At 37.4% G+C, this 12,149-nt stretch overlaps 1 protein-coding gene across 1 annotated transcript in view; it reads left to right on the top strand.

The window, feature by feature from the left end:
• The first annotated feature begins 682 nt into the window (after positions 1-682).
• Positions 683-12,149, top strand: part of LOC137633101 (putative per-hexamer repeat protein 5) — a 21,025-nt gene continuing 9,558 nt past the window's right edge. Inside the window, exons 1-11 of the mRNA XM_068365263.1 lie at positions 683-727; positions 820-946; positions 2,984-3,700; positions 3,845-3,940; positions 4,229-4,576; positions 4,649-4,816; positions 4,889-5,056; positions 5,237-5,344; positions 7,033-7,344; positions 8,296-8,571; positions 9,064-9,135. Coding sequence (XP_068221364.1) covers positions 683-727; positions 820-946; positions 2,984-3,700; positions 3,845-3,940; positions 4,229-4,576; positions 4,649-4,816; positions 4,889-5,056; positions 5,237-5,344; positions 7,033-7,344; positions 8,296-8,571; positions 9,064-9,135 — 2,437 coding nt within the window. The remainder of the gene's footprint in view (positions 728-819; positions 947-2,983; positions 3,701-3,844; positions 3,941-4,228; positions 4,577-4,648; positions 4,817-4,888; positions 5,057-5,236; positions 5,345-7,032; positions 7,345-8,295; positions 8,572-9,063; positions 9,136-12,149) is intronic.

The raw sequence follows: 12,149 nt of genomic DNA, 5'->3' as shown, positions 1-12,149 counted from the left end.
GTAACAATGTCTTGCTTATCTGTAACAATTTCTTGGTTGCCAGTAATATTTTCTTGGTTATCTGTAACATTTTTTAATTGCCATTGGTATTTTCTTAGTTATCTGTCACATTTTCTTGATTGCCAGTAGTATTTTCTTGGTTATCTGTAAAATTTTCTTGATTGCCAGTAGTATTTTCTTAGTTATCTGTAACATTTTCTTGATTGCCAGTAGTATTTTCTTGGTTATCTGCAGTATTTTCTTGGTTATCTGTAGGATTTCCCTGGTTATCTATAACATTTTCTTTGTTATCTGTAACACTTTCTTAGTTAACTGTAACATTTTCTTGGTGGCCATTAGTATTTTCTTGGTTGCCAGTAGTATTTTCTTGGTTACCTGTAACATTTTCTTGGTTGCCAGTAGTATTTTCTTGGTTATCTGTAGCCCTTTCTTGGTAGCCAATAGTATTTCCTTGATTATCCTCTGAATCTTGATGGGCCAAAGCACGTGACATAGCAGTCAGACTGCTTCTTCGCCGATCTTCGGCTAAAAAGTTATGCTGGGTTTCTTTATAAAATTCCTTCTTCTATTAGTAAGTAGGAGAAACCTTTTGTTTTGTTTTGTGTGGGCTCTATGTTGTTCAGTCTTTCACAAAGATACGTCACTGCCATGCCAATATAACTGCCGTGGCAAGACACTCTCGATGGATTGCTTTCATGCCAGCATAACTCTCAATATAGGCTATCACGTGAATGATATTTGTAGCTAGAAGGAGTTTCCTTTTGAATCAATGTTTTCTTACAATATAAAAAAAATTACTATTTTCTCTTTATTTCCAAGAAACAGCCACAGACTCCCACTGAGACAACTACAGGAGCTACTACTGACTCTACAACAAATACTATCACGATATTACTATTGGAACTACCACAGGAACTATCACTAACACAACTACAGATCCTTCCAGGTATTCTAACTCACATACAACCACTCATACCACCACCGGGATACCAATAGACGCAGTCACTGCATTTGCCATGGGTACTATCATTGTCAAAACTATAGGTCTTCCCACTACCACTACAACTATTGTAGGCTCTACAACAGGAACTACTACCAATACTACTGCTAGTACCTCTACCAAAGCCTTAACAACACCCAAAAATTGTCACAACTACAGGTACTTTCCCTCATAACAATAGTTCGATCACTTGGACAATTACAGGTAATATCACTCCCCATACTACTCCTACATGAACATCTGATTGGGCAATTACAGCTGATATAAGGAATCTCTCCTTTTGAGAGGATGTTGTTAATATTGACTTTATAAGAAATTTACATTTTCAAGTACTTGCTTATTGTGCTGCTATATCTGGCTTCGCTTCAATGCTCTTAAAAATTGTAATTTGTGTCTTTCAGATTTTATTTTAATCTAAATATTATTGCTAGTTATTATCAATTATGTATAATTACCGTCTAATATACTACTATACTCTATTTTCATAATGAGGCGCATTTGCACTGATTCACAGTTTCCTGCTAACTGATTGGATAGAATTATTTTGTCCAACCAATCAGCTAGCAAGAAACTTTAACGAGCTAAAAGGGTACCCCTGCAAGTCTGTGCAAATGCGCCTCATTAAAAAAATGAGTAAAGTTGATATACCACTATTATTTACACCTAAACATTCTCTCCTTTTTACCAAGGTCTTTCTTAGATCACAAATTCTTTGATACTTTTATATTCAAACTTTTCGTACTGTTTTAAATAACAAAACTTACGCTTCATGGGAGCCTTACTAAGGGCCCGGCCAGACCAAGTGCGGCAGGTTATGGCAGCAAATTGAAACCTTAGGTATCTTATGTAGGTGGCCAGATAGGAGGCGCGGGAAGCCTCGCGCCTCCCATCTGGCCACCTACATAAGATACCTAAGGTTTCAATTTGCCGCCATAACCTCTTGCCGCTAACCTCGCCGCTAGCCGCGCTTGGTCTGGCCGAGCCCTAAGTTTATGCCTCACAAGAGTAAACGAAATACAATTATTCTAATCTCCTAGCCATTCTCTTGTGACGGGCCAAAAGTAGGTTGTGACTCAAAAGGCAAGATAAAAGCAACTGAGTCACAAACTACTCTTGGCCCGTCACATTGATGACCCCGGAGTGACCCGCACACCCAGCCTCCTGATATGGCCTGTCACACCTTTACATCTTTAAAGAAGTTACTTACAAGGAAATACTCATAGACAGTTATTAACATCACTATTCAAAGTTTTTATACTATTTTTTGCGTTGCTACAATAAAATACCATTAATTCAGTCGAAAAAAATATATCTCTGTTCACAGGATTTTCATTGAATTAACTTTTAATACAGTAGAGTGTATTATCATATATGTTTATATACTATCATTGTCAATACCACTTATACAATTAAAGGCCCTATTACTCACACTATACATAGAATAGCTTTAGAATTACAAAATGCATAAACAAAGACAAAGTTAACGCAATCAAAATAATTTATAGCGATGGAAGCATAATAAGCTTAACTATTGGCCCTACCAAATCTGCATTAACGTTCAACTACAACTAGCAAAACTACAGCAGAAAAAAACTGTTGTGAATGTAACTGGAATTTATAAACAATTGGCCTTCTTTAAATTTATAACATTTTTGACACTTGTAATATATGGCAGGATATCTCTCGTAATATACATTGAGTTCACTTAACGCTTCAAAGATGTACACTGAATATCTGAGAAATTCTTATAAAAATATGTATATTTCCTTTATTCATAAATATAGGTAAATGGAAAGAATATAAACTGGAACATTAAACAATAGCATTAGTTCTTTCAAAGAAAAATTTGCTCTTTGTATTAAAAAAAAAAATAAGGAAAAATAAATACTAAGATATTTGAATCCGGTACTAGTATTTAAAAGTAGATGAAGAGGACTGAAAAACTCAGATCAAAGTTGTTTACATTCCCGTTATATTTTCAAGCAACATCCAAAGATGCTACCTCTAGAACTACCACTGGTACACCAACTGGTACAACTACAGGAACTGCAACTAGCAGTGACACAGGCAAAACTACAAGTACTAACACTGGAACTACGACTGAAATACCAACAGGAACTATTACTGAAACTACAACTGGCAATAACCTTACCCCTACGACTGATACAATCACTGGAATTACTACTGAAGCTACGACTGCAACTACCACTGACAAACCAACAGTTACTACCACTGGTACTGCTAATACTGGTACAACAACCGAGACTTCAAGTGGCACAACTAAAGATATTACTACTGGCACAAATAATGGCATTACCACTTTGATTATTATTGGAACTAACACCACTACTAGTGGTACTGATACAATAACTATCACAGGCACAACTGCAGGTACCACCTCTGGCCTAACTGGTACCAATACTGAAAATCCCATTAAATCCACAACAGGTACTACCGCTGGTACTACAACTGGAACTACTTCTGATTCGACTACAGGTACTACTACTGGTACAACTACTGGAACTACCACTGGCGCAACATCAGGTACTACCACTGGTACCACAACAGAAACTACAACTGTTACAACCACTGGTACAACTACTGGTACAACTACTGGAACTACTACTGGCACAACAATAGGTATTACAACAGGAACTACTACTGGTACAACTACAGGTACAACTACTGATACAACAACTGGTACAACTACTGGAACTACCACTGGCACAACAACAGGTACTACCACTGGTACTACAACAGGAACTACTACTGGTACAACTACAGGTACAACTACTGATACAACCACTGGTACAACTACTGGAACTACCACTGGCACAACAACAGGTACTACCACTGGTACTACAACAGGAACTACCACTGGTACTACAACAGAAACTATTACTGGTACAACTACAGGTACAACTACTGATACAACCACTGGTACAACTACTGGAACTACCACTGGCACAACAACAGGTACTACCACTGGTACTACAACAGGAACTACTACTGGTACAACTACAGGTACAACTACTGATACAACCACTGGTACAACTACTGGAACTACCACTGGCACAACAACAGGTACTACCACTGGTACTACAACAGGAACTACCACTGGTACTACAACAGGAACTACCACTGGTACAACTACTGATACAACCACCGGTACAACTACTGGAACTACCACCGGCACAACAACAGGTACTACAACTGGTACTACAACAGGAACTACCACTGGTACTACAACAGGAACTACTACTGGTACAACTACAGGTACAACTACTGATACAACAACTGGTACCACTACTGGAACTACCACTGGCACAACAACAGGTACTACCACTGGTACTACAACAGGAACTACTTCTGATACTACAACAGGAACTACTACTGGTACAACTACAGGTACAACTACTGATACAACAACTGGTACAATTACTGGAACTACCACTGGCACATCAACAGGTACTACAACTGGTACTACTACAGCAACTACCACTGGTACAACTACAGGTACAACTACTGATACAACAACTGGTACCACTACTGGAACTACCACTGGCACAACAACAGGTACTACCACTGGTACTACAACAGGAACTACTTCTGATACTACAACAGGAACTACTACTGGTACAACTACAGGTACAACTACTGATACAACAACTGGTACAACTACTGGAACTACCACTGGCACATCAACAGGTACTACAACTGGTACTACTACAGCAACTACCACTGGTACAACTACAGGTACAACTACTGATACAACAACTGGTGCCACTACTGGAACTACCACTGGCACAACAACAGGTACTACCACTGGTACTACAACAGGAACTACTTCTGATACTACAACAGGAACTACTACTGGTACAACTACAGGTACAACTACTGATACAACAACTGGTACAACTACTGGAACTACCACTGGCACATCAACAGGTACTACAACTGGTACTACTACAGCAACTACCACTGGTACAACTACAAGTACAACTACTGATACAACAACTGGTACCACTACTGGAACTACCACTGGCACAACAACAGGTACTACCACTGGTACTACAACAGGAACTACTTCTGATACTACAACAGGAACTACTACTGGTACAACTACAGGTACAACTACTGATACAACCACCGGTACAACTACTGGAACTACCACTGGCACAACAACAGGTACTACCACTGGTACTACAACAGGAACTACCACTGGTACTACAACAGGAACTACTACTGGTACAACTACAGGTACAACTACTGATACAACCACTGGTACAACTACTGGAACTACCAGCGTTTCTACTACTGCTACGACCACTGACACAACTACAGGTATGACTATAGGTACAACAGCATGTACTAACCGCTTGAAGTACCGCATGTGCGACTGCTGGAACAAATTCAACCGTTTTCCAATACAGCCAATACAACATGCTTTCGTGTGGCATTGCAGTTACTCTGAGAAAATGTCTAGTTACGAATGGCTTCAGTACAACGCAGCAAACTTTCATATTACTGCTGTCCCATTTTACTGGTGACTTTAGCTTTGCTTCGATGGATTTGGATTCTAGTGTTTTTTTTATTTGCAAAATAGCTTATTAATGCTTTTATTACATAAACACAAGCCAAAACAAAGCCAAAATCATTTAATATTAGTCAGGCATAAAAGGGATGATGGGCTCTCTCTCTCTCTCTCTCTCTCTCTCTCTCTCTCTCTCTCTCTCTCTCTCTCTCTCTCTCTCTCTCTCTCTCTCTCTATCTATCAGAGAATTTAGATGTATAAACTTTCTCAAAATTAATGAGGGATGGGTCAAGTTCCTTTTACTAACTTGAACTTTTCTTTCGAAGAAAAATTTTTGGGGGCATAATTTCCACATAAAATTAAAGTCCAAGTTTGGGTACAATATTCTTTTACTCAACAAATACACTCAAGATCTTGATATGGGAGATTTTCCCCCAAAACTGTATAACAACACAGTTCTCAAACACCTTCACACGTATGGTAAGTGATAAGCTCTTTTTTATCTTAACTACCTAACCAGGCTTCATTATAACCCGAGTATTAATTTTACTTTGATGGTTGCTTTTCTGAACCCCTACAGCAGAGGAACCCTACTCTCTACAGGACCTCCACTGTCATTTTCTCTTGTTCGTTCAGAGTATTCAACATTTCATGTCACGTATTGCTCATTTACAGTTAAATCGTCTCTGCCATAGGACTCACGGAATAAGACAGTCTTCAGTTTCCTTTAGAAAACTTCAATATTTTCAATCATTTGGATGTCTCGTGGGAGCTTATTGTCAAGTCTCGGGGCTGCATATTTAAAGGCTCTAGAGCCTACAGTAGACATATAAGTCGACAGTTTCATCATTAATATATCATTGATGATGATACATTGTGAATTCCGAAAACAATTCCCTAAGAGCCAATATATGTTTTCTGTTTAATTTCCAACTGGGATTATTGCTTGTATTTAGAGTACAAAGAAAATTGCACATTTCTATCAATTGTGATCTGGCTTACTATCCTAAAATTAGATATCTGTCTATCCCTCTGGATAAATACTTTTGCTAAGCAGTTGTGGCAGAGTAATCAGGAGTTTTATTCTGTTTATTTCGATTTACAGTCACATAAATATCTTAGAAAAAGTTACAATTTCAAAACATGGGATATACCATATGACATCCCTTATATTATTTATTGATTAATATAAATTTGATTCTCTTAGTGAATTAGAAGTGGATATTAAAAAATAGAGAAGCAATCATATGAGAAACTTTATATTACTGAAAGATTTCTACTCAGAGTTAGAAGTTGAAACATCCGCTTAGGGCACACATTTTTAGATATAACCTTAAAAAAGACAAAAAAAAATTTTGTGAAAACAAATATTCATGAAAAAAATAATAAAAAAGTTAAATTTAGGTAAATTTAATAAAGAAAAAATTAAAATATGGATGAAAACGACTGTAAGCCTCATATAGAATCATTCAATATATTTTTCATATCTATTTTCAAGGATCAACCACAGGTACTACATCTGGTACTACCACTGGAACTACAACTGCTACCACTACAGGAACTACAACTGGTACAACTACTGGAACTACCACTGGTACAACAACAGGTACTACTACAGGAACTACTACTGGTACAACAACTGGAACTACCACTGGTACAACAACAGGTACTACAACTGGTACTACTACAGCAACTACAACTGGTACAACTACTGGAACTACCACTGGTACAACGACAGGTACTACGACTGGTACTACTACAGGAACTACTACTGGTACAACCACTGGTACAACTACTGGAACTACCACTGGTACAACAACAGGTACTACAACTGGTACTACTACAGGAACCACTACTGGTACAACCACTGGTACAACTACAGGAACTACCACTGGTACAACTACAGGAACTACCACTGGTACAACTACGGGAACTACCACTGCTACTACTACTGGAACTACCACAGCTACTACTACAGGAACTACCACTGCTACTACTACTGGAACTACCACAGCTACTACTACAGGAACTACCACTGCTACTACTACTGGAACTACCACAGCTACTACTACAGGAACTACCACTGCTACTACTACTGGAACTACCACTGCTACTACTACAGGTACAACTACAACTACCCCTTCCCCTTAAACTATCCCAGTTTCGACGGCTGGAACTATCATCGGCACAACTTCAACCGTTTCCAAATGCATGTTTCGATGACACAGTCAATACATCATTACTTCATTGCCACACTGTAGTTTCTGCTGATTCTATTTTCTGATTAAGAATCAGTTCGGTTTAAATGAGCAAACTTTCTAACTATTCCTGTCCTACTTTACTACTGACTTATTAATAACATGACCTTTTTCTTTCAAAAGAAACATTTTTGGGGGACATTGTTTGCATATCAAACTAAAGTCAACACTGGCATGAAATTCACTTTTTAATGTTATGTAGAGAATATATCAAAACCAAAATTACCTATTCATACTTTCAGTCATGATGCCAGATAATTCATAATCAATCAATCAATCATACTTTCAGAATAGATGGCAGAATGTTTCCTTTAATTGAAGTAATATATTTCTACCTTTTTTCTAAAGCATAATTACTGTTGGATTATTTGCTTGATTATGAATTATCATTATTTTACAAGGGTCCTTGAATATTACAAAGAGTAAAAATATCATCACAGACAAAATTGTGATATTTGTATTGTATTTTTCTCTAATTCTTTTTTCTTTCGTATCTACTACAGGAACTACCACTGGTACTACTACAGGAACTATTACAGGAACTACTACTGCTACTACTACAGGAACTACCACTGGTACTACCACAGGTACTTCCACTGCTACTACCACTGGTACTACTACAGGAACTACCACTGCTACTACCACTGGTACTACGACAGGAACTACTACTGCTACTACCACTGGTACTACTACAGGAACTACCACGGGTACTACTACAGCAACTACCACTGCTACTACCACTGGTACTACTACAGGAACTACCACTGCTACTACCACTGGTACAACTACAGGAACTACCACTGCTACTACTACAGGAACTACAACTGCTACTACCACTGGTACTACTACAGGAACTACCACTGCTACTACCACTGGTACTACTACAGGAACTACCACTGCTACTACCACTGGTACAACTACAGGAACTACCACTGCTACTACTACAGGAACTACCACAGCTACTACCACTGGTACTACTACAGGAACTACCACTGCTACTACCACTGGTACTACTACAGGAACTACCACTGCTACTACTACAGGAACTACCACAGCTACTACCACTGGTACTACTACAGGAACTACCACTGGTACTACTACAGGAACTACCACAGCTACTACCACTGGTACTACTACAGGAACTACCACTGCTACTACTACAGGAACTACCACAGCTACTACCACTGGTACTACTACAGAAACTACCACTGCTACTACCACTGGTACTACTACAGGAACTACCACTGCTACTACCACTGGTACAACTACAGGAACTACTACTGCTACTACTACAGGAACTACCACTGCTACTACTACTGGAACTACCACTGCTACTACTACAGGTACTACATCTATCGCTTAAACTACTCCCAGGTTCGACTGCAGGAAATATCATCGGCACAACTTCAACCGTTTCCAAATGCATGTTTCGATGACACAGTCAATAAATCATTGCTTCACTGCAGTTTCTGCTGATTCTAATTTCTGATTAAGAATCAGTTCAGTTTAAATGAGCAAACATTCCTACTTGACTACTGACCTATTAATAACATCACCTTTTTCTTTGAAAGGAAACTTTTTTTTTAACATTGTTTGCATATAAAACTAAAGTTAACGCTGGCATGAAATTCACTTTTTAATGTTATGTAGAGAATATATTAAAAACACTATTTCCTAATCATATTTTCACTAAGGATGCCAGATAATTCATAATCAATCAATCAATCAATCAATCAATCAATCAATCAATCAATCATACTTTCAGAATAGATGGCAGAATGTTTCCTTTAATTGAAGTAATATATTTCTACCTTTTTTCTAAAGCATAATTACTGTTGGATTCTTTGCTTGATTATGAATTATTATTATTTTACAAGTGTTCTTGAATATTACAAAGAGTAAAAATATCATCACACAGACAAAATTGTGATATTTGTATTGTATTTTTCTCTAATTATTTTTTCTTTCGTATCTAAGACCCTTTCGATGTAATGTTTCCTTTATAAATTGTCCATCATTACTTTATAATTATACCAGTATTTCTGCATCATTTATATACTATCCTTATCCCCTTTAGTTACATATAATAAGTTCTTTTTTTATTTAATGTACTGAATATATTAGTTTCAAAACTGTTGTAAAAAGTAAAACGAATCTATTGGTGGATCTTCTATTCAGGTGAAATAACAAAATCCTCTAAAGAAAAACTTTCTAAAAATGAAAACCTTTAGTACTTTACCGGCTACTTCTTGAAATCTTTAACTTTCCAAAAATGAAAACCTTTAGTACTTTACTGGCTACTTCTTGATCATCTTTACCTTTCCAAAAATGAAAACCTTTAGTACTTTACTGGCTACTTCTTGATCAGCTTTTACTTTCCGAACAGGAAAACCTTTAGTGCTTTACTGGCTACTTCTTGATCAGCTTTTACTTTCCGAACAGGAAAACCTTTAGTGCTTTACTGGCTACTTCTAGATCAGCTTTTACTTTCCGAACAGGAAAACCTTTAGTACTTTACTGGCTACTTCTTGATCAGCTTTTACTTTCCGAACAGGAAAACCTTTAGTGCTTTACTGGCTACTTCTTGATCAGCTTTTACTTTCCGAACAGGAAAACCTTTAGTGCTTTACTGGCTACGTCTAGCGCCACTTTCTCTACAGCGAGTTTAAAGTCGCGCTAGAGTAGCCGTCTCTCGGGAGAGTTTAATCTCCAATCTAATCGCACCTTAATAGTGAAATCAGGTTTCTCTTTTTGCTAAACTTGTAATTAAACTCACGAGTTGGACCTTCAAAACCACTATTGTTGTTGTTGTTGTTGTTAAAACAAGCAAAGGTTCCAGTGACCTTAAAATTTTATATCTAAATTTCATCACTAAACTCATGAGTTGGACTTCCTAAAGCGCTGGTGTTGTTGTTAAAACAAGCAAAAGTTTCAGTGACCTTAGAATTTCTTATATAAATTTCATCATTAAACCCGTGAGTTGGGCGTCCAAAAGCAGTACTATTATTGTTGTTTTTGTTGTTATTGATGTTGTTGTTGTTGTTGTTGTTAAAACAAGCAAGGGTTTCAGTGACCTTAAAATTTCATATCTAAATTTGGACTTGTATTTTGGACTTCCAAAAGCACTATTATTGTTGTTGTTTTTTTTTTTGTTGTTAAAACAATCAAAAGTTTCAGTGACCCTAAAAATGTATATCTAAATTGCACGGAAATTTCACTATACAAAACAAAACCATTTTTTTTTGCAATACAGTTCATCATTTTCATCATCTGGACTTCCTCACAGCTTTTCCAATCTTAATTACAAGCTTAATGAGGTAAGATCTAGTTCGTTGTGGTGATGGTGGGGGGGGGGGGGGGGCCGTCGGCGTTACATTTGGAATCTCTGGCTGTCTCTTTGATGGTTCTTTTCAGCTGCCTCTGCGAAACTTGACAGACAGACAGACTTATTCCTGACTCAGATTGGAGATCCGGACGAATGAGGGGAAAGAAAAGGGGAAAAACCAGTTAACAAGAAAAGGCTTTCCACTAATTACTCCCCTTAATTACTAACAAACTTCCTAACTGTTTCCAAGACCCTCTGGAGATTGACGAATGGCACAATTCAGAAAGACTTTAAGCAACAGATTGAAAAGAAAAAAAAAAGAAAAATATTTAAGCATCAGATTTAAAAAAAAAAAAAAAAAAAACGAAAAACTCATATGTCGAAGAAAGTAATGCAATTATGAACTAGAGGGGCACTTAGTAGAGCGCAGACCTCCACTGCGGTAATTTATTTCTCGACCTCTTGCTCGACCTTGACCTTTGACCTTAACATGTTTTAATTGACGTGGATTTTCATACTCAAATATGAACCAAGTTTGAGGTCTTTGTGACAACGATGTCTAAACTTATGGCTGATTACGTGAACTGGACATTTTGCTTGACCGTGACCTTGACCTTGATCTTTGACCTTCCAAAATTTATTCTTTTCCAGCTTTTTACATTACAGTTAATCCCTGCAAGTTTCACTACTCTACGATTAAAATTGTGGCCAGGAAGCTGTTCACAAACACACACAAAATGTGGTGAAAACATCAGAAATAACGGCTAAATATTCAGATGGATATGCACGCACACATTCAAACCCTTCCCACCCCCTCTTCCTCTAGAAGTCATATTTTTGGCAATGCCATCCAGCGAGACAGATAAGACGCACACACAAATACACACACACACACACACACACACACTCATACTCACACACATATACACTTGGAAAGATTTAAGAATAAGAATAAACGTCTCATGCATTGGAGTTTAGAACTACAAGATTATAATCTGAAGATAATTCATATAAAAGCCAATAGCCTTTCCA

Source organism: Palaemon carinicauda, chromosome 42 (genome assembly GCF_036898095.1).
Source record: "Palaemon carinicauda isolate YSFRI2023 chromosome 42, ASM3689809v2, whole genome shotgun sequence".
Taxonomy (NCBI): Eukaryota; Metazoa; Arthropoda; class Malacostraca; order Decapoda; family Palaemonidae; genus Palaemon; species Palaemon carinicauda.
Note: the sequence above shows the minus strand (reverse complement) of the source record. Positions and strands in the feature narration are given on the sequence as shown.